Raw genomic sequence first — 23,350 nt, 5'->3', positions numbered from 1 at the left:
AAGGAAGTTGTTTGGTGGTAGCATCATGCATGTTTTTAGTCATCCATTAAATGAAATATGAAAAATTGTGGAATACTGGCTGTGTTGTCAACAAGAATAAGAAGCATGCCTGTAAAGCATGCCAAAGATGGATGTTTTTATACTGTATGTAGAGTCAAGAAAGCCTCTGACCAAAACTGTCCTGTAAAGTTCTCTGAGCTGTATTGCTTCATATCTAAACACAGTGGAGGAAAAATCTGTTTTATCTACAGTAGTCATTTGATAGCATTGTGAATCTGATTTGGTCAGGACCATTTCAATTAGTCTGGGTTGGGAACAGGTAGGTTTTGTTTTGTTTTGTTTCGTTTTTCTTTTCTTTTTGAAAGTTGGTGAGAGCCTGTGGGGTCAGATACTTTTTTAATACCATCAAGAGAATCTATAATCCTTACCAGCAGAAGACAGTGTACGTATATTCAGGTGGTTTGTCCTGTAAAAGTATATGTTTCTTTATGTACGTGTGTGAAGTGTTGGACTGTGCAAGTCCATTCAGTGTGGTAAAATATGAACACCTAACCAGTTAATATTTTACTCTAGTCTTTGCAACAATTTCTGACCTTGAAAAAAACTGCTAGTATAAGCTAGTCTGAGTATGTCATGATACATAGCTAAGAGGATAATAGGACATGGGTATAGCTATTTGTTGAAAGTTTAATGCTTTCCCGGCTCTGGATATTGTAACTGTGTAAACGTTAGGTTGTGCTTAAATTGGGAAATCTTGTTTAGTATGTTCTCTGTAAAAAGGAGTTTAATTCTCAGTTTTAAAATGTAGACCTTTAAATCTTTCATTACATCTTATAAATCAAAACTGAAATAGTTTTGGAAATAGTGTTAAGGATATTATACCATTTAGATTAGTGAAAATGGCCTGGCAAGAAGGAAAGTCTTGTCTCTAAACTGTCACAGGTGAATGATTTTTAACCAATTAATAGAATGACTTTAGCTGAAATGGAAGGAAAAATAGCCTGACCTGTTTATAAATTTGTACATTTCCTTACTGACTAATCTCTTGAAGTACAGTTGAGGATTCAGGTTGGTTGCAGTGTAGCTCACTAGGAGATAAAAACCACACTGAAACACAACACTGACCCTTTTAATATGTAACTAATGATAGTTAAATTCCAGAGGCTGAGCCATGTATTACAAGTAGGCTAAACCTCCTTTTAAAATTATGGAAAGAATGAATATAATCAGTTCAAGGTAGAAAAGTAGTAAGTAAAGCCAGTTAGGCAATTTAGTCTCTTCCAAATTTTTTACTTTTTGGTAGTCATAAAACTTCATTTTGCTTTTATGGCATTCATATTCCATTTTAAGAGTTAAGAGATTTTATAATTATTGCTAAACAATGTTACTGTATCATTCATCTGAGGGACCTCCAACTATTATAAGAAATAGTGTCTTCAGTAAAAAGAATTGCCAAGTGGGAAAAATACCTGAACTACAAACAGAACTACAAATAGAATTAAAGACCTGTTATTTACATTCATGAGCTTTAAAAACTAGATGACCATACCTGAATAACACACATTTCAGAAGTTTTCTTTACTGAAGAGGTAATAAGAATTAACAATCAAAGGGCTGTCCCTGTGCTGAGGCTCATTCTTGCTTAGACCCCTTTTCAGTATGTCTTTTCCCTTGGTTATATGTTTTGGGGTATGGTTGCTATTTTTGTTTTGTTTCTTTTGAAATCACCTCCATGTTAGCTAGAAAAAAACAGCGTCTAGTTGTTTTATTTCAACTTGATTCCTTTACACACAAAAAGGAGAGGAAAGGACAGAAGAAAGGGGGATTGATTTCCCTGTAACTGCATCTCCTTCAGCATCATCTGGGGGAACTGGGTAGATCTGAATCTGTGAAGTCACATAAATCTTTCTACATGTAGTTCAAGAAGCTTAATAACTTATCCAGCACCAACCTGAAAAGGTGGCCCACAAGATTTTAGAGTTTTCAACAGAGAATATCTTCCCTGATACCTTAAACGTTCCACACCAGGAACAAAGTGGAGGGAGCAGCCACACCATTCCCTTTTTTTCAGAAGGTTTTGGAAGATTATCGTGTAATTTACTTTGATTCCACACGTATAACGTATAAATATGGAAAGAGTATCTGAAAGCCTGTTACTTCCATTAGAAAACCTTTATTTGTGCTGTAGCTCATTTTGTATGGAGATTGATTCTTTAGATTTATGCTTCAAGTATGGTGATTAGAGAATGAACGGTTAATTGGTTGAATTCAGTTTTACTCAGCTGAAATTTATTCAAAATATAAAATTTTGAAATTTTATAAAATATAAAAGTTTCTGAAATTTAAGTGTAGTCAGAAAATTTGACTAAGTTGTGCCTAATCAACACTGAACGTAGACAAAATGTAAGTTTTAATAAGCTGTGAATGAGACACTTAGCTTCCCCTCATTAGCCCCTTCCATATTGTGTGTAAAAGGTCTCTAAAGGTCCTGCACTGCACAGTCACTGCTGAAGGGGAGTTTCACCAGCTGAAACACCTAAGTCAGCCAAAACCACTTTTTTTAATGATCAGTTACACAACCACTCATGTTTTTGCCAGTGATAAGGGTGTGGTAGAAAAGAAGGTGTGGAGCCACAGAACATTTTCTGCATTCCTATCAAAGAGCTTTTTTTTCTCTACTTAGATGGAAATAGAATATTTCATTTGAATCTCCAGAACCAGCTTTGTGTGTTCTGTCCAGTTTCTTTAGGTTTGACATAGTAATTGGTGGTGGGAAGGATTTTGCTATCTTTTGTGCTGAGCTCCACCTCTGATACTTTTCACTGCTTTCACCAAAGTTGAGAGTAGGATGGTATATAAATACATTTGCTTTAACAAAAGTGTTCTGACTTTTTTGTTACACAAATATTTATTGCTTTATTTACACTTTGTCTTGACTAATTTAAATATATGTAAAAATATTTCTGCACATGCATACAATTATATGAAAGGACACAAAAGAAAACTTTATTAAACTAATTTTTTTGTCAGGCAAAACACCTGAAAGAAGTGAGGGAAGTGAATCCCACTGCTGAAGTTCCCTTTTGGAGAGTAACTTCCTTAGGCCCAAAGCTGAAAACTGAACGTGGCATGCATATGAACTCCAGCAGTTGTGACTGTGGACTCAGAAGAGCACACCTAAGCCAGGTTAAACTTTATAAATCAGGTGTACGTACCAAATCAAATAGTACACATGTGCATGCATTCTCATATTTTCTTCTTGTCAGCTACAAGTTAAAAGTAGCTTTGTACTCCTGAATGAAACATTCTAACATCATATTTTATCAACGCCGTTCAGACTTTGGTCTTTTCCTCCACTCAGTACATACTAATAAAAACTTGTTCAGCAGGCAGAAAATTGTCAACTGTTTCACAAACTTAAATTCTCCACACAGCTGCAAGTTCAGTGAGTAACATTTTGCTGTGAAACCCACAGATCCATTCAAATGCACTTGTCATTTAGGTTAAAATTTCTTGATGAGACTTCGAATATTTAGAATAGCTACCTTTAATCCTACTGTGTGACTGAAAGAATTGGTTATAAGTCTCTCAGTCTACATGATGACTTAATCCAGTTTAATTTCAGAAATTTTAGAAACTGAGATAAGCAAATTTAAAATTAGGCCATACTGGCAGGTGTATGAAGAGGTGGTTACCCTGATCAAGATATGTGTGTTAGAAATAGCACACTGAAGTTTGCCAGTATATCTACTGTGAGGTGAAGTGAAACCAGCTTTAACCACAAAAGCACAAGTTTGCCTGTATAAAACATGGGCTGTGCGTCCCAAGGAAACTTAACAGAAATGTGTAACTCGCATTCCTAGTTTTCAGAATCCTTAGCTTTGTCCATGAGGTGGTTCTGTAAATTTCTGTTTTTATTACAAATGTAATGTCTGTTCAGTGACACACCGGTGTTTTAGAAATGCAGTATTTTGCTATAGTGAGAGGAAACAAATACAGCATCTAGTATGTGAGCTTTTGATATTTTTTTTTCAGTGGCAGATTTTGTACTTAGTACTGTATTTTCACAGAATCACAGACTCATCTAGGTTGGAAGAGACCTCCAAGATCATCTAGTCCAACCTCTGACCTAACACTAACAAGTCCTCCACTAAACCATATCACTAAGCTCTACATCTAAACCTCTCTTACAGACCTCCAGGGATGGCGACTCAACCACTTCCCTGGGCAGCCCATTCCAATGCCTAACAACCCTTTCGGTAAAGAAGTTCTTCCTAATATCCAACCTAAACCTCCCCTGGCGCAACTTTAGCCCATTCCCCCTCGTCCTGTCACCAGGCACGTGGGAGAACAGACCAACCCCCACCTCGCTACAGCCTCCTTTAAGGTACCTATAGAGAGCAATAAGGTCGCCCCTGAGCCTCCTCTTCTCCAGGCTGAACAATCCCAGCTCCCTCAGCTGCTCCTCATAAGACTTGTTCTCCAGACCCCTCACCAGCTTCTTGGCCCTTCTCTGGACTCTCTCGAGCACCTCAATGTCCTTCTTGTAGCGAGGGGCCCAAAACTGAACACAGTACTGGAGGTGCGGCCTCACCAGAGCCGAGTACAGGGGGACAATCACTTCCCTAGCCCTGCTGGCCACACTGCTTCTTATACAGGCCAGGATGCTGTTGGCCTTCTTGGCCACCTGAGCACACTGCCGGCTCACATTCAGCCAGCTATCAACCAGTACTCCCAGGTCCTTCTCTGCCAGGCAGCTTTCCAACCACTCATCTCCCAGCCTGTAGCGCTGCTTGGGGTTGTTGTGACCCAGGTGCAGGACCCGGCACTTGGCCTTGTTGAACTTCATACAGTTGACCTCAGCCCATCGCTCCAGCCTATCCAGATCCTCCTGCAGAGCCCTCCTACCCTCGAGCAGATCGACACGCACCTAACTTGGTGTCGTCTGCAAACTTACTGAGGGTGCACTCAATCCCCTCATCCAGATCATCGATAAAGTTATTAAAGAGGACTGGCCCCAGTACTGAGCCCTGGGGGACTCCACTAGTGACCGGCCTCCAACTGGATTTAACTCCATTCACTATGACTCTTTGGGCCCGGCTACCCAGCCAGTTTCTAACCCAACAAAGTGTACGCCAGTCCAAACCAAGAGCAGCCAGTTTCTCAAGGAGAATGTTGTGGGAAATGGTGTGAAAAGCCTTACTGAAGTCAGGGTATTTTCTGATACCTCATATGATTTCACACTCTGCATATGTGGCTTGTGATTTATATTCACTGCTGTGTGATACTCGATATAAGAATCAAATCATTACCACTTGAATCTCTTTTATCTCTCAAACTTTCTTCCTTTAAATCCTTCCTTTAAAGAATCTGAGTGCCTATAACCATGATAATACAGTTGTAGTTTATCTTTAGGCAGTCACAGAGGACTTTGCATTGTGGGACATCATTACAACTCTGTTTACTTTCTTCTAGATAGGCTTCTTTTTTTTTTTTTCAGCTTTTCTCAGAAGTCTGCAATCCATTTCCAACTTTTTACCTAATGTCTTTAGCTTAAATCTGCCGATAAGGCTTGCTCAGTCTTAAATCATGAGTTTAAACACAATTAAACTACAGTTTGAGAAAGCATAATAAAGTGAGAAAGTATAATAAAATGTTTCATGCATTCAGAAATATGAATGAGAAGAAGGTATGAATGTGTGTAAGAAGTCTACAAGTAACAGGTATTAAGATGAAGGTGTTATTCTTTCAGAGATAGAAAAGGTGGGGATCTGGGTGCAAAACAGCCTAAACATAGTGAGTAGAAGACACTGAATGACCTGAAAGACTGAATGAGTTTAGACAAATTGGAAGGAAAGATGATGAAAATGCAGCAAGCAAACACAATAAAAATGCTGTAGAGTTTTTACCTTACATAAATGTAATGATATTGCACTTATTAGTAAGACATTTGTTTATTAAAACATACTGCAAAAATTAGTAAGGGGGAATAAGAAATCATAAGCGTGTTTTATATAACATAAGGAAGAAACTGTAATCTTGGATCTGAGATGTGATAATTTTAAGATCCAAAAAAACCCACTTCGATACTTTTAACGCCTCCCACCTCCTTTTTTTTTTTTTTATTATGGCAAATATTCCTGAATATACAGTATTTCCTTCCAGCTTTTGTCATGAAGAATCTTGCTTAACCAGTTTTATCTGTTTTGTGCTCTGCTTGTGTTTACATACATAATCTCATTTCAGCTCTCTGAAGAGGGTCATCCACAATCCAGCAAACAAAAGATCATGTTATGTTAACAATACGTTTGTTAATGTTTCATTTTCACCTTAAATGAGTACTTTCTGACCTTTACTCTGTTCTGTTACCATAGGCTTAATTTGTATAAACTTTAGTTAAAATGATTGACAAAACTTTACCAACATCCCCAAATATTAATTATAAAAATTCTGAAGTCTTTACTACTGTTGGCATGCATGCTTAATTCATTGATATAGTCATAGGCTTTTTTTTTCCTATCCAAACCCATCTGTGGTTTGGAGAAGTGATGCTACATGTGCATTTTCTACTCAAAGAACATCTAAATTCTATTTGTGTAGTTTGACTTCATTTAAATTTCACTATCAAATTGAAAATGCTCATATTGTTGATTTTTTTTAATATCTCCCTGAATGTTATCCCAAAGGTGCTCTTTCATGCCTTACATGTACAGTTGTGTAAGGTAAAAATAGGATAGGATAAATACTTTTGTGTTCCTTTTCAGGCTTATCTGAAACTAGTTGAAAAGATATTGAAAAATAATGTATCGTGATAGTTGAATTTTGAAGAAAATGTCTTTCCCCGAAAGACACGTAAGAAAAATGACCACTCTGACTACAAAGCAGTAAAGCTCCCCATATATACTAAGAGTTTTCCTAACATTTTGAAAAAGTATGTGTGCGTATTTATTTATTTATTGTTGGTATCTTTCAAGACATACCCTTTCAGGGTGAAAGAAAAGAATTTTGTAATTAACACGTCAGAGAGTTTGTTTGGAAATAGTATGTTCATGTGAAAGTGTAATCCTTGTAATAATGCCAAGGTCGTTAGAGTTCTGTGGAGATGTGCCAGTTAAGTACTGGTCACACAGGCTGCTCAAACTTTAGATTTTACATATATATCCAATTGGTTTCCAGGATTTTATATGAGGTTTATGGATAATACTTGCAACTTGCTCTACCTGTATTACTCTACCTTTTATACAGATTCACCCTGTATCTTGGGAACTTACTGAAATACATCATGAAAAAGGAGGAAGAATACCAGTTCAGTTTAATTTTAGTGGGTATCCTCAGTGCATACAGCAAGACAGGGGGAGCAGATCTCTAGATATCACAGTATCAGTGTAGGCTGAAATTCATTTTGAACCTCTTAGGTTAAAAAATATGTGCATGTATGTAGATTTGAAGGGGCTTTCTTTTTTTTTTTGTGTGTGTGTGTGTACTTCTAAGAAAATAATGCTTCCTGTGTTGGGAAATCAGATCAAAATGGAGTAGATGAGGTATGATAGATCAGGTACAGCATGTGTCTGATGCAGTCCTCTTCCTGCGCAGCCTTGCGTAGGCGTTTGGATGAAAAAGAACAGACAAATCAACATTCCTTTCCCTGAACTCCCCAGCATGCCTCAGCTGCTTTCACTCAGCTGCAGAAAGGGGAAATCAGACAAAAAGGAGCCTCTGGCAGAGTGCTTGCTAATTAGCAAAACTTCGCTGTATGCAAAAAGCAAAAACTAAATTAATACATAAATGCTATTGAAAAGGATGTGAGAACTTAAAGCATCAGCAGAAACCTATTTCATAGCTTTTTAACTGTCATAAACTTGGAAGAACAAGTTTTTTCAGTATTTTCGAAAGACTAGAACTTGTCAGCCTGCTTATGCTGCCAGTTTTTGTGTAAGTTCATTGACCCTGTAGACAGTCTGAGTGTTTTCTGAGTTACTGCTTTATCAAACTAATTTGCATGTTTTTAAAGCTGTTGCTTGCTAGAAAACAACCTAGTGAGGGCATACTTTGTAAACACGCTTTTACAGAACTTTGCTTATCCCTTTGGAAAGGAGGAGGGGAGAATCAGGACCTACAATCAAAAGTAACATAACTGAAAGAGATTTTCGTGCTTTCCTAAAATATTTCACAAAGTAATGTCTTACCAAGCTACTCTGGAGGATTTATTTTCACTCAGATAAACATGACTTCACATGCAAAAATGCTATGCCTCAGTAATTAACGTGTAATTACCTAATCACCAGATAATGTAGAGGCCAAAGTTATAAATGGATTCAGAAAAGATGAGAGAAATTAATGGATGATGCATTCATGTAGGGAAAAATAAGATGTGGGAGTGTGTGGTGGTTCTACTTATAGTTGTTCCATTTTTTCCATAAACATCTGCTGTGGCCACTGCTGGAGAAAACACTGGTCTAGACTGAATCATATGGTTGTTCTGGTGTTTTTACTATTATTTAAAGTCTTAATGCAGTAGGTGGTGAGCCTGTACACAAGAACCAGACCTTCGTATGGAGTTATCGCTTTGTTTCCGACTCTGAAAGCTCAAGAGTAAGAAGGAAAAAAGCATCTGATTCTTTTTTTTTTTTTTAAATGGGATTCTTACTAACAAATCAATGAAGAGCAAAGAATTAGGGGTTTAGAAGTACATACCTGGTCTGTGTAATATAACAGCATAGGTAGTATAACAATATAGATACATACCTTGACTTACAGTTTCCACAATAGTAACAAATGAAATGCGCAGTCTTTTAAATGGAAGAGTGTTTTAGGAGAGGGTAAGTGGTGAGACAGGTGATAATTCTGAGAAGTTGCATGCTGCAACTTCAGGCAGTTGCCCTGCCAAAAAAATCTGTAACTACATGTGATAAATTGTGATAAGTAGTTTATTTTAATTTTGTCTTTGTGTTGTGTATTTATTCCTGTTTCTGAAATAATATACAAAGTGTATCTGTTTGAATATAAGGTGAACTCAGTAGCTAAACTCCTTCCATCCTCAGGCAGTGACTGGAAACCAAGCAGAACTTCTACTGAATAAGCATAGCCCCAAGTGTGGGTTGTAAGATATGCAGATAGAGCTGCACCAACACCACTGTAAGGTACTTCCAGTCTCTGCTGCTTGTTTGTGCCTGCGCACTGTCTGCTGTGCTGTGCTGGCATAGACTTTTGTGGAACCATGTTTTGAGATGGACTGGGGCATTTCTTCCAGTAACACCTCTACCTGCCCCCACCCTTTTATCTCAGTCAAGATAACTTCTTTATAAATAAATACTTGTGTATTTATATACATATATACACATACGTGTTTATATGTGTATCTTAAAGTTGATTCTGTTCCCAAAGCTGATTCACTGTGCAGCTCCAGATATAGCTGAATATAGAATGCTGTACATTTGTGTTTGGAATTGGCAGTGGGGCAAGACTGCCTAAATTTTGTGCTGCTGTGGGAGACACTCCTCATCAATATGTTATTTCTTCAAGGCCCACATGTCTCTTGATATCTGTTTGAGTTTTTTAGATTACTTGTAAATACTGAACACTGGGATGTGATCATGAAAGTAATTTAAGGCAATAAAGAAGTAGTTTAAGTAAAAATATGCGATGGCAGGCATGAGATTGTTTGGGTACTGTTACTTCAGCATGTAGCCATGCCAGAGAAAAAAAACGCCTTCCTCGTGTGTTTTCCTACAGTAATCTTGAAAATACATTTTTGTAATTATACAGGTTTTAATTTCAGTTCTTTGACGTTTTAATGCTATATCCTAGGTACATTTGCTGTGGTGCTATGTGAAACTTCTATCGGAAAAGAACATCCATTAATTTTGCTTTTTAAAAACATTGCATAATTTGTTTTCACTAGAATGCTGCTGTCCTTGCTAGTGAAAGAAACACTGCAGAAGAGATGCGAAATAGTATAGAAAATCAAGTCAAGGAGCTGACGAAGGAAAATGAACAGTTGAAGAGAACAGTTGATGAGCTAGAGAGTAAAAATGAAGAGTTGCATAAACAATTTGATAATATGAAAGAAGAAGATTCAGTGAAGGAAAAAATAAAGAGATATGAGGTAAGCTGAGAAAACAAGCCCCTAAAGTAGTCTCCTTCCTGTTGTCATGTAGAGAAGTGTAAATGGGAAATATAAGGAAGCCAGTGAATGTTTTGTAGTTTTATATGCACTTGTTAAGTAATACTGGTTGTCTGTTTGTCTTTAGATGTCAGATTAGAGGCCTTGTATCTATCTAACTATATCAAATTATATAATTGCAGGAAGAGAAGCAACAATTAGAAGCAGCTTTGAAACATGCTGAAAATGAGGCAAAAGATTTGGTGGTGTTAAAAAGATCTTTGGAAAGCCAGCTAAAAGATATACAGGTAAGAACAAGAGCAATTTGGAATATTTCAATTTTCTATTTACCTGAGTCACCATTGCTTTTACACTGACATCTCACTAGCTTTCTGCACATACACATCTAGAATTAATCAAGCCCAGAGAACTATTAGCCATTATACACTTTCCCAAGGAGTATGATTGTGCTCAGAGTGCACATACAAACTGTTTGAATGTAAGTTGAAAAGTGGTTGCTCTTTGGTAAGAAATGATAATGCATACATACACCAAGATGTAATACGTACACCAAAAGCTTTTGCTTTCTTCAGTTACTGAAAAAGGTGGTCTACCGGAAGGATATTCTGGAAGGTGACAAGTTCTTTACTGGGTCCAGGAAACGCTTAGTCCTGTGATTTTTATGGTACATAGCTGGCTCAAGAGATGATGATTATTATTTTATTTAAATATTGTCATTATTCAGATCTATACTTCGGTAATTGCCCTAGTTAGTAGAAGAATTTTTTTTTCTCATATAAGTAACTTTTTTGTTTCGTAACTCTGGAATAGAAAGACTGATCAGATTAGTTCTGATGTTTAAAGCCTTTTCAGCATACTGCAAATGCAAAAACTTCCCATTGGCACCATTATTCTGCCGCAATATAGTCCACTGATGTGTGCCTGCCCAGTTTGTTTCTCAAGGATGTGTAAACAAACAGTAAAGTTAAATGATCTGTGAAAAGCTGATGGAGAGGGGCACATGATGTTTTTATAGCCTGCTCTAATATGGCATGTTAGCAGGGTTGCAAGAATTCAGCAGTTTTTAGAACCAAAGTGCTAAAGTTCAACCTTTTCAGGTTCTTAAAATCCTTTGGTGCAATCTAAAGTAATTCTGTCATAGATTTAGGCTTTGTAAAACAACATCTATTAGCCCCCAGCATGTTTTAGTTTTATGCATACGCTCCTTAGGCCCCTGACATTAATTCCTATTTGTAGCAGAGGTGACTTTGTTAATAGGTTATATAAGCAGGTAAGAAAGAGAATAGATTTAAAGAAATCTCCAACTTCTAACGTTTGATCATGTACTTTCTTTCATCTTATAACAATACAATTTTATTTGTGATTCTGATCTATCTTGCCTACGGAAATGCTAATGTATTTGCACATTTAAAGCTTTTTGAAGTGTAAAGCTACTTGTACTAAGCACCATCAATGTTAGATATTCAGCAAAACTCTAAATTTCCAATAACAAAACTAAAATTCAAAATTGTGTTTTGGAATGCTTTTTATAACTTACAGTGATTTTAATTATTTACATTTTTCCTTTGGAACAATTGAAACTATTTGTAATCTGGTTTCGGTCAGTTCAGTTGTGCCTCTCAGACTTCATAAAAAACAAACTCTTAATCTTGTAGTTTCTATTTACAGTAGGGCCATTAAGGTATTTTATTATAAAGGGAGAATGAAGAAGTGAGGGTTCCAACATTTTTTATTTTTTTTTTAGTTAAGCTTTGTGTTAAAGTTACAAGAGTGGGTGGTATTACTGCTGCACAGGAGTGCTATATAACATTCCTTTAAAACATTAGAAAAGAGGGTCCATTTTCATTATATGTATCTTCTTATTTACTGCAGGAGAACATTCGATGTATTTCGCAGGAACGGCAGCAGTTAACCCAACAGTTAAAAGATGAAATTCACCAGAAGGAACAGCTGAAGAAGATAAAGAGTGAAATGGAAAATGAACAATGGCAATTGAACAAGACCATTGAAAAGTTAAAGGAGGAGGTATGAGCTCACTTTGAAGAGGCTGCTATTAGTCTCTTCAGCCTAGGAACTATCAATACAAGCTCTCAGGGCTGGAACAGTAGTTGGAACACTTACCTCAAAATACTGTTGTAAAACAGTTCTGTTTTGTTAAAACAACATCCTAGATTTGAGTTCAGATCTAATATATACTACAGACCAAAGCCAGTTCTTGGTCAGCTGTATTTCAGAGACTGACAGCTGATTTTCAGATTACTTCTGCATTAGAGCCTTAGTTTACCATCTGTGTGTAAATCATACAACTTAACATTGATACACTGAAGTGTGACTATACAGTTCATTTCTTTGTGAATGTTTATTTGAAGCTGGAGACAAAAAAAATTTGGCGTATTAATCATGACAGAACTTTTTGTAGCACTGTTTTAAGGAAAAAAAAAAAAGTGTACATTTTTCCCAGATGGCTGAAGTGGTAGAGGTCTCAAGAACATCAACTCTGGAGCTTCAGAACCAGCTTGATGAATACAAGGAGAAAAATCACAGGGAACTTGCAGATGTGCAGAGACAATTGAAAGAGAAAAACCTTGAGGTAGAAAAATCACGCCTGACAACCATGAGAATGCAGGATGAGGTAATGACTCATAAGTTCAGTGACAAAGTTTAACCTTTGACCTAAAGTTCTGCTCAGATAATTTTCAAGACAATGACTGTTTGCTGCCACTCTTTAGTATACTTCTCAGGAGGGACTGATCTCAATCACTGTGCTTTTGTGTTTCATTCTTCATAATGATTATCAGTGTATTACTGCCAGTGAAATGGCTTCCTAGATATGACAGATAACTGCAATGTTTAATGGATGAATGTCTCTAAGTGATATGACAAGGATTCCATTGATGACCTGCTGCTCTTTTAATGCCTGCTGCTGAAGGAATTGGGAATATAGAAGTATTTTTAATTAAAAAAAAAAACACAACACAGCACCACAACAAACCAGCAGCTATGTTACACTCTCCCCTTAACAAACTTGTTTGAAATTCAGCTTAAAAGAACGGTAAGAGAAGTAGTAGAAGTAATAGAATAAAGTGTGGTTCCTGTATATTATTGTCTTCTGTATATATTCCATTCAGTGATGGAGAGCTTTTGTAAGAGGATGGAGAGTCATAATGAAATGTGAAAGATAAAATTGGGATATTGAGAACGTCTCTTCAGTTGAATAAATGAAAGCTTGAAAGATACGTACATGTATGTGAATATATATATGAATGTATATATGTATACACGCTATTAACAATTATGAAAAATACTTCTAGTGTTTTCTATTATAGCTACAGGACCCATTACAAAGAAAAAAGGTCACAACAAAATGAAACCTTCATTGTTTGATTAAAAGATCATCAGAACTATAGAGGACAAAATACTGCTGCTTGTTAAGTTACAAGAATAAGGAATGAATGCAGTCTCACCTAAAAACTCTTCCGCTACTTTCATTTTTTCAAGTACCATAAAAGTACTTCAGATAACTTTATTGAGTACATGATCTTGTTAGAATAGGAAACTTTTTTTCTCAGCAAATAGCCCTGATACAACTAACATATCTAGGTATGTTAGTAATTGTGGCATTGGTTTAATGTTGTCATTGACATACCTCAGACAGAATAAACTACATATTTAAAAGCTGAAATATTGGTAGTCTAAAAAGGAGAAGAATAATGTTGTGAAATTTCCAAACATATAGCTACTTACAAAATTGTAAAATTTGGGCTTGCTGTAATTGGGTATAAATAAATCAATAAATATACCACTATGCAGAACTGCAACTGTAAAACCTGTAGTTTGAAACATCTCTTTAGAACTGATACTTCAATCTGTGTTTATTTTCTTGGTGCCATCTTGTGGATACAACAAAAATTACTCTGAAAAGCATGTCATTTGATGCAATTCCAACTACACTTCTGGATATGTCGTGATTGTAGTCAGTCCCCTTTACTGACATTGCATGTTTATTGAAAATGTAGTATGTAGCGTGTTATTGTGATATCTTTTTGTTTCAGATGCGTCTCATGGAAGAAAACTTGAGAGACCACCAGAGAGCTCAAGATGAAGCAATGACAAAAACTCAGCAGCTGGAACAGACTGTGAAAGGCTTGGAATATGAACTAGAGGTCAAAAACCACTTAAAAGACGATCGGGCAAGACAAATCAAATTAATGGAGGTAAAAGACCGTATTAGAGTTGATTAAAATAATGTTATTTCATATGAATCCTGTCAGAAGGAACAAAATGAAGTTGTGGAAAATTCATAAAGTATTAATGCAGGATTTTTTTGGTATATTCTGAAGGAGATCTGTTAGCAAATTCATCATAGCATAATGTGTTCTAAATTGCACTTGTTCTTTCATTACTTTCTTTAAATTGCTTTTAAACTAATTTTCATTAATAAGGTAAAATTCTAAAATTTTCATTCATAGACCCCTCAGAACTTCAAAAGTTCTTAGAAGTGCTATTTAGCATTTAATACTGATTCATTTCATGAGCCTAAATAACATAGCTATTCTAATTATGTTGTTATGGGTTAGGTTCATAATTGTTCAGGTTAATTAAACTGTCATTTAACTTTCATAAACAAATGTTTTTATACATTTTACTCATTGTGATTAATGGAAATAAATTTGTCTTCCAAATGTGTGATATAACTTAAAAAGTCTAAAAACAGTCTCTAGAAACATGTCTTTGATTGCAAGCTTTTACTTTCTTGAAATTGTTTGGAGTGATTAAAAAAAAATTGCTTCTGTCAGAGAAACAATTTTGTTTTAAAGTCTTATCTACTACCATCTCTTTTTTCCTAGATTCTGTACTTTCCTTCAGAGACATTTTCCTTTTCAAGTCTACTCTTTCAAACAGTTTTGAGTCCTTAAAGTTTAAGGAAGAATGGTTTGGTAGCAATCCAAAGAGGATGGGAGAATAGTATGTTGAAATTACTTTTCTTTGTTCCGTTTAGGACAAATTATCTCACCTGGAACTTGAGCTTGATGAAGAAAAGAATAATTCGGATTTGTTGTCTGAGAGGATCAGTAGATGCAGAGAACAGGTACTCAAATGAGTTTACATTGTTCAAGGTTCATAAACACGATTAAATATACTCCGCTGTATCATCACAGAACATTTTTTCCTATTTTCCTAACTGGAAAAATGAAACACGTGAGTTATTAATTGCCCAGGATCCATCCACAAAAGTAATTTCCTATCATAAAGAGAACCCTGACTTATTATTTCTATTCCTGTAAACATTCATATTCTGTACGTTCTTTGAAAAGTATGTAGTGTTTTACCCACACAATTTTTGAAATAGAGCTAGCTCAATCTATTAGAGCATTGTAAAATAGAAGATAAACTTAATTTGAGCCTGTACTGGGCTTATATATGAGGGCCTAGAAAATGTTCTGTGGCTTAGTTTAATTCTAACAGATATGAAACTGATGCATAACTCATTACAGCATGTCTGTTACTGTAACTTTGTATGAAGTATCATATCTCATTAGTGATTTCCTAGAAGTCTGGGAGACAATATGCACTGAGGTACAACCCATGATTGTCTATTCTGTTTTCATTTTTCTTTCTTTCTGTAGAAAAAATAATTGCTGAAATTCTACAGAATAGCTTTAATTTCAGAGGGAGAATAGAAAATAACATCTTAGTTTCAGTCTTTTAAATGAAATTGTTTCTTCCACTGAGACAGAGTTTTAAAGTGAGTTAGAGATAGTTCCTTTCGTGCATCCTTGAAACACCGAGGCACCCATACTATTTTGTTGGGACTCAGGTTACTGAGATTCTGTTTGTCTGCAGTAGTCTTTTGATATTATTTCACTGGTATTGTACAGACTCAGAGCTAGTGGGTGAAATAGAATGTGAAGGACCCATAATAATCTGGGGTCATGCTATTGTTGAATTAGGAAGTCTTTTATGCTAGAGTTTTTGCCTGGGTTGTAAGCCTGGGATAAAAGAGCCTTACTGATAGCTGCACTAGTGAGTACCATAGTACCTTAATTTGCTGGCTAAATAGAAACCTAAAATACAGATGGGTGACAAAAGTGTTACATAATGAGTAAAATAAATGTTTATTTTGAGGTCTGGAGTTTCTCATTTCGTGCATGAGTTACAAAGGTTGCTTTGTTTTGATTTAATGCCAGAATGACTAAGTAGTCAAATTACTAAAGAGTATTTCAGGGTCTGCTAAGCATTTATAATGACATGAGAAATGATAATGGATTTGTTTTGGTAATAACGGTGTTTCTGTAACTTTTTTTTCAATTTTAAATACATTTTTTAATATACCGATAATGAAGTATAATACTCAAATTTCTACTGAAAACAAATGGAAATGACTACTTATATTTTACATAAAGCTAAACATTTGAATAAACACTGCTAAGGCTAATGGTTCACACTTCATTTACTGTGAAATCTTATCCCCTTTCTTAATTTAAATACCCTTCTGAATCTGGGAATGGCTGCATGAGACGTTCTCATCTTCCCTACCTCATTCTCAAGAAGTACCACAACGTTGTGGAAACTTCAATTTTTACTGGTTTCCTACTTTAAAAAAAATCCATGAGCTTCACTGAAAATTCATCTGATCTGGATTCATCGTTCCATCTTTCTGCTTTTCTTATGCGATTGCTGATACGCAAGGAATCCTGTTCTTCAGCTGTAATCTGTTTATATAAGATAGGAAAGTGCTTGTGGGAAAGAAGTGGTCTCCATCTACCTCTGTGAATAAATACTCTCTTAATAAAAATTCTCTGGAGTGAGTGCCAGTAACTTTGCTCACTTCTGCATTGATTTACCTTAAGGGGGGAGATTTTCAGTAACTTTTAGTCCTTTATATATTAAAAAGAAATATGCCAAGGAAATAAAAATTCTTATCCTTGTCTTCAATACTTCAGTGTCCTTTTTATTGCAAAACTTTATTATAATCTTTAATATCTTGTAGCTATTATGTTTTGAAAAAAATCATAACTGCAGAAACGTCATCTTGATCCTCTGTTGCATTGTCTTCAGCTTTGTAGAAGTTGGTCTTAACTTATTCCTGGCCCCTTCTCATTACTGAAGAAAGCATTAGATCCTTTCTGTTGCTGGGAAGAAATCTTTAACATATGAGATTTTTCAAGAAAGGTGGATCATATCCTGTTGGTTTTTAAATAAGTTATTAGCAGCTCTGGAAAGAGCAGCATTAACAAACATGCATAGAAAGCTAGAGTCCAAAAGGAGCAGAAACAGAACGCATCTTAATACCTGATGTTTTTGTCCACAAACAAGTGAAATGAAATACCATTTTGTTTTTGCAAACAGAATTGAAAAACACTTAAGATAGCCTCAGCAATGAATGTGTTCTGTGGAAATGCAAACATGAATCTATTGACTTCAGAGTTGTTTCCTGGAAGTGTGAAATATGGACTATTTAGTTTCCATGGCAATTTTAGAACAAATTCAGGAAGATAAAGTTGCATTGACTTTGATCATCCACTTTCTTTTAGTAAACCATTCCCCGTGGATAGCTAGCTGTACACCTGCTCCTTAGCTGGCACCAGGTGTGGGAGGCAAACAAATGAAAAAGGGGAAATGAAGGTTGCTTTTCAATTTTGAAGGATCAAAAGGTTTTGTTTGCCTTCAGCCTCTTTGTTAAATACCTTTTATATACTTGCAAATTGAGCTTACACACTAGGTTAATATATATATATATATAGGCATATATATACTTACATATTTTATTTTTTCCTACTAACAAGAAACATGTTCTGTGAACCAAGTGTGAGATGGTAATAAAATCTAAATTATTAAAAATCAAATTATATTCACTAATAATGAAATTAACAGCTGCTTCTAATCCTAAAGCTGGCACAAAATGCTGTTATGTCTAATAAAACTTTGTAGAATCTGATGCTTCTCTCAATTCTTTGTTGTTAGCATTCTTCAAATCCAGCTGTGATAACTGTTGCCTTAAGCTACAGAGCTAGTTTATTCTTTTAACATAATTAGAATATATTGAAGGTAGAACGTGAAGCACAAAGCTGTGCATGGTACATAACCAGAGCCTGTCTTAACTGCTGTGAAATAAGTGAAATGTTTGATCACATTGTAGCAGACAACTGTTTTTCCTTGATGCATGTTAATAATGTGTTTACTAAAGAAAAGTACAAGGAGATGACTGAAAACAGTTTCCATCTCCTCCAGCAAGAACTGTCCTGTTCCTCTTCTCTTTTTACAAGCTCTTTTATATTTTTCCACCTAGCTTTGTGATCCTAATTAGATATAGTGCTTTTTCACTCTACCCATGCTTTTTCATGAGATTGCTTTTAAAATAACGTGTCCAACAACAGCAGAAATCTTCTTGGAATTATAATTGTCCTCTACATAATTCCTTAATTTGAGGTCTGGGGAAGGTTGCACAAATTTGTCACAGCTTTTGAGCATAGTAAGAGCACAATAAAACTTCAGAGTGGTCCATTAAATGAGTTCCTAAGTATAACAAAAACCCTTTCTTCAGTTTTTAATTAGTCATTCACTTTACTGCAAATTTTGCTTTATTTTTTCTGTGTCTGTCTTCATTGGCTAAAGCAGTTTCAGGAGAATAATGTCTATATAATCCCTCACATGAGATTTTTTTTCTATATATATGTCTAGATCTACATGTACGTGGAAAAGTGTAATACATTGATATGGAAATAAGCTCTGATGTGAGAGTTTACCTACAAATGTAATCTAATCTATATATATATAATACACAAAAAAAAAATAAGTAATGTATAAGAGCTGCATTTATTCATTAAATAGTCTTTCAGAATGTGTTGGTGCTCATTCTCTCCCATAAGTGAAATGCTGGATCATATCACCACAGCTCTTGCAGATTGTCTAAGGCTCTTTTTGAAATCCTTGTTTAAACTAGATGGGTTTATGTTATCTGGAAGTTACTTGATCCAGTAATCGCCCCTTTAAAGATATTTTCATAGAGCATAGGAGAGTAAAGATTTATGCATTCTGTCATTAAATAACTTTGCTGATATTTAATTAGTGTATTTAAAGAAAACGAGAAGTCAGTGTCTCTCAGCTTCTGGGCAACAATGAAAGCTTTTAGGAAATTAACCAGCTGTTGCCAGAGCACAGCCATGTGCTAACATTTGTAGTCCAGTATCTGGTATGACCTTAGTTTTCAGGAATGCCTTCTACTGCTCTGAAAAGATACTGACATAACATATGCAACTGCATGCATTACCACCATTATTTGTATTCGTATATTGGTTTCAAAGCTATAGAAGCAATGTAAATTACTTGTTTTAAACATGTTGTTAACTGAAAATATGCCTTTTAATACTACAATTTTTTTTTTTTTTTTAAAAAGCCTAAGGTAATATTTTGTGTGCTCTGTTTATTTAATCTTCATATTTTCAGCATTGCTTTTTTTTTGTTTTGTTTTTGCTTAGTGGAATAAATCTGTAATTTAGAGCTAACTAACTGGTGATGTGTTTATGCAAGTTCCTATGTAACTGTTGTAAAGTAGAGTAGAATGCTGTGGCCACTGAAATTTTGGCTAATTTTTTTGATGTTACAGTAGCTGACACAGACATTCACTGAGTTCCCTAGATGATACTTACCATAGTAAACATTGTGCAGGGAACAGCACGAATGCTTTGGTAACATTAGCTGTGCCTGCAAAGGCATTTGTGAAGACTTGAAGGCAATCTCAGCAGGAATGAGAGGGAAGAAAAGTATTTCAGCATTGCAGGCTTTTTCTGTTAGTCCAGAAGTTTCAATAACAGGTGTCAGGCAGTTTAGAGTTTCTCTCTGATCCTCAGATTATTTTTTTCAGTCAAGTCAAAAGTGAGATAAAGCAAACAAATTCTGTATTTGTATGTTGATTCTGTATGGAACAGGTAGGTTTTTTTTTATCATCTTACATAGGGAGAATATATTTTCCTTTTGGTTATTGAATATGCAACTGAAATATTTACAGAAACTGTAGCAAAAGATGTTTTTTTGTTGTTGTTTGTTTGTTTGTTTGTTTTAAAACAAATAAGCAAGCAACACTCCACCCCCCAGACCCAGAAGTCAGTGCTTTCCTGGTATATGCAAGACACACAACTGACCATTTAAATGGGGGGAAAGATGTTAATATCCGGTGTGCATCAGAGCCTGTTGGAAAAGCTTTTTTAGTTTATTCATTTACACAGGCATAGAAAACTACCCGTAGAGTTTTTCTGCGGATACCAGTTTATGTGCTTAGTAAGGTCAAACTTTAAAGTAGAATTGTCAGCAGATTAAATGTAAGATGCTAATCAGTGCTTTAGACTTAATTATGAGGAAAACAACTGCAGAATGTAGAAGGTGTTTGAACACTGATGTGATATTCTGGAATTCAGCACCCTGCCACATGCCTTGTCTCTGATATTTTAGAGTTCAGTACCCTGCTACAGAATATGTGTGTGTGTGTGTATATATATATATATATATATATGTATGTATATCAGCAGCAGTACCCCATATGGCTGGAAGATGCCTAGAAAAACAACTGAGAATAACACAGGCTTCTCCAACGGGAAAAATTTTGTCCAAGATAGTAATTGTAAACTTCATTTGAAATCGTGCATATGTCTTGATTTCTAAGAAAGAGCAACATTTTTCTCTTTGTGTAGATATATGTAGTTTATATGCACACTTATATATATATATATATGTATATATACACACACACACATATATACACATTATTGTATAGACATATAAATTAAATCTTTTATTAAAATTTCCATCTTGTCTTTCTGCAATAGATTGAACAAATGAGGACAGAGCTACTTCAGGAAAGAGCTACAAAGCAAGACTTGGAGTGTGACAAAATTTCTTTGGAAAGACAGGTAATTATGGCTGCCATACCATCATATTAACAAGGTAACAAGCCAGGTGGCTGTCTTCATTAGGAAATTCAAATAAGTGTTTAAGGAATGCAGTATGCAGTAGCTGGCACTATCCCACCAGAGTGCACTGCTGGAAGTACGCGTTAGTAAGCATAGATTAAAAGCTATGAGTACCTTAACATTGATACTCAAAAGAAAATATTATAATCCTAAATTAATTCTGTCCTTAGTATGTTTTCTTCTTTCTGTACACCCCCTTTTTAGCTTGAGGTTTGTCACAGCTTATATATTTTATGTACTAAAGACTTGTACTATACATTCATCTATTTATGCAATCTAATAGACCGTTGTGTTGCAGTAAGTACAGGCGTCTCTCTACTGCACAGATTCTGTCTATAAATTTGAGGGTCAAAGAAATTAAAAATTGGAAATGTGGCAGTTGTTTGGTATACTTGTTTGTAGAATAAAAATGTGTTATCAACATAGAAACTTTAAAAGAGAACATATGCAGAAAAGACTGTAGAATGTCAAATACACTTACCAATTTAACTATCAACTCTTTCACTGCTTTTGGAGGAGCTGTCCTTCAAACTCTTAACGGTACTTCAGAAACACTGTTGAAGGTAGATTGTAATTTTAAGCAAACCTTTGGCTGAATACTTTTTTTCCTTAAGAGCAAACAAGTGAAAAAGTGACATGCCTTTTAAAGAAAAGATACAGATTTGATAGAGAACTGCTACTCTCTGTCTAGGAAGGAACAGAATTCGTATGTTTCAATATCTGTGATGGAAAATGTATTAAAATACTTTTTAGATTTTTGCAATATGTCTATTCTGCAGCTCAGTGGTCATTGAAAGCAAGACTGTTACAGCCCACAGCGGAGATAGAGAGGAAGGGTATCTTAGCAAGTGATAGTTTTACTGACAGTCTCAAGAACAGAAAACAGATTGTAATGGGAACATATTTATACCAAACCGAGCATGTTTATACCAAATTCCTAACTTGGTGGCTTAAATTCTGTGAAGTTAATCCTATTTTAATTAATTATTTGAGAAGAAAGAATGCCACCTACTGGTATATCCCATTCACATTCTTCTATTTTTATCTGTGATTTTTCTATCATAGCTTTTTAGTGTTTGAGATCTGAGATCATAGTTTGAAGTTCTGTAAAAAAAAAAAAAAAAAAAAAAAGTTTTATTTTCTGGTCTTCAGGTAACTATTTCTTTTTCCCTGAGACTTTATAAGATACCCACTGAAAACAGGGCTAGGTACCCCATGCCGTGTAAAGATTTAAAGTGCAAATCTGACCAAAAAATCTGCTTTTATGAATCCTGCACCTTTCAAAGTTACTTTTTTTTTTTTTTTTCAATCAAAGATATTTTTTTTCAAACTACTTAGCTAGTAGGAGAAACACTGGATAGAAAGGAAAACAACAACAACAACAACACAGGAGCAGATTTGATACAGTAAAGTGCTATTGGATATAAATAATTTATTTGTCTATTTGTTTTATCCATACAACAGGTGTGGAATACAAGATCTGAAAAAAGAACTAAGCTTGGATAATAAGACAGGTCTAAAGCTATTTGAAAAATATTAGCATATTAAAAATGCAAGTGGAAGGCGGCTTAGAATCATCTGAAGTTCAAGGGGCCCGTTAGGCCTAAAATTTTGTCTCAAGCTTGACACTAAGCTCTTTTCAATAAAACAATAAAATAGAGGGTGTGTTGACTCTTCACTACCTAGACCTCCAGTAAAATTTCCTTGGTTCTCCTTCTGTATTCACTAAATCAAAAATTTTCTTATCACTTTGTTTTTCTGAAGCAATTTGTTTTGTGTTAAGATGGTATTTCTTAATATGAACAAGTATGTAGTAATCATGTATGTTCCAATTATAGAACAAGGACTTAAGGAGCCGAATTCTTCACCTGGAAGGTTCTTACCGATCCAGTAAAGAGGGACTTGTTGCTCAAATGGAAGCAAGGATCACAGAGCTAGAAGAACGTCTTGAAAATGAAGAGAGGTAAAGCTAGTTCTGTTAAGATTAAAACATGTATGTTTGTGTATGTTAATATGGCCTCTTGCTAATATTAGGTATCTAATACAACTAATATGACTTTTTTCCACAAGCAACAAATTAAAGTGGTTACTGTTTCATGTAAGTGTTGCAGGTTTTCTTTTTGAAAAAAAAAAAAAAAGACTAGAAATTGCCTTAAATGTAAAACTGTGTGCACTGATAACATGGTTACATACCTCATTATTATATCAATGTCTGATATCAGTAACAAACTTAGAAATACTAACTATAGTTGAACATTTC

The 23,350-nt window shown here is 35.2% G+C and overlaps 1 protein-coding gene across 9 annotated transcripts in view; it reads left to right on the top strand.

Moving 5' to 3' along the window:
* The window catches only part of CGNL1 (cingulin like 1), a 55,309-nt gene that overhangs the window by 27,838 nt on the left and 4,121 nt on the right, over nucleotides 1-23,350 (top strand). For all 9 annotated transcript variants that reach the window (XR_001205482.3, XM_013177356.3, XM_013177357.3 and 6 more), the window contains 8 exons: nucleotides 9,902-10,105; nucleotides 10,306-10,410; nucleotides 11,996-12,148; nucleotides 12,585-12,755; nucleotides 14,176-14,337; nucleotides 15,123-15,212; nucleotides 20,947-21,030; nucleotides 22,929-23,053. Coding sequence is in view for 8 of the 9 variants with exons in the window: in XM_013177356.3 (XP_013032810.3) it covers nucleotides 9,902-10,105; nucleotides 10,306-10,410; nucleotides 11,996-12,148; nucleotides 12,585-12,755; nucleotides 14,176-14,337; nucleotides 15,123-15,212; nucleotides 20,947-21,030; nucleotides 22,929-23,053 (1,094 nt within the window). In the remaining variant the exon portion in view is untranslated. The remainder of the gene's footprint in view (nucleotides 1-9,901; nucleotides 10,106-10,305; nucleotides 10,411-11,995; nucleotides 12,149-12,584; nucleotides 12,756-14,175; nucleotides 14,338-15,122; nucleotides 15,213-20,946; nucleotides 21,031-22,928; nucleotides 23,054-23,350) is intronic.

Source organism: Anser cygnoides, chromosome 11, assembly GCF_040182565.1.
Source record: "Anser cygnoides isolate HZ-2024a breed goose chromosome 11, Taihu_goose_T2T_genome, whole genome shotgun sequence".
NCBI classification, from domain to species: Eukaryota; Metazoa; Chordata; class Aves; order Anseriformes; family Anatidae; genus Anser; species Anser cygnoides.
The sequence above is the reverse complement of the archived record's forward strand: the minus strand, read 5'-3'. Positions and strand labels throughout refer to the sequence as shown.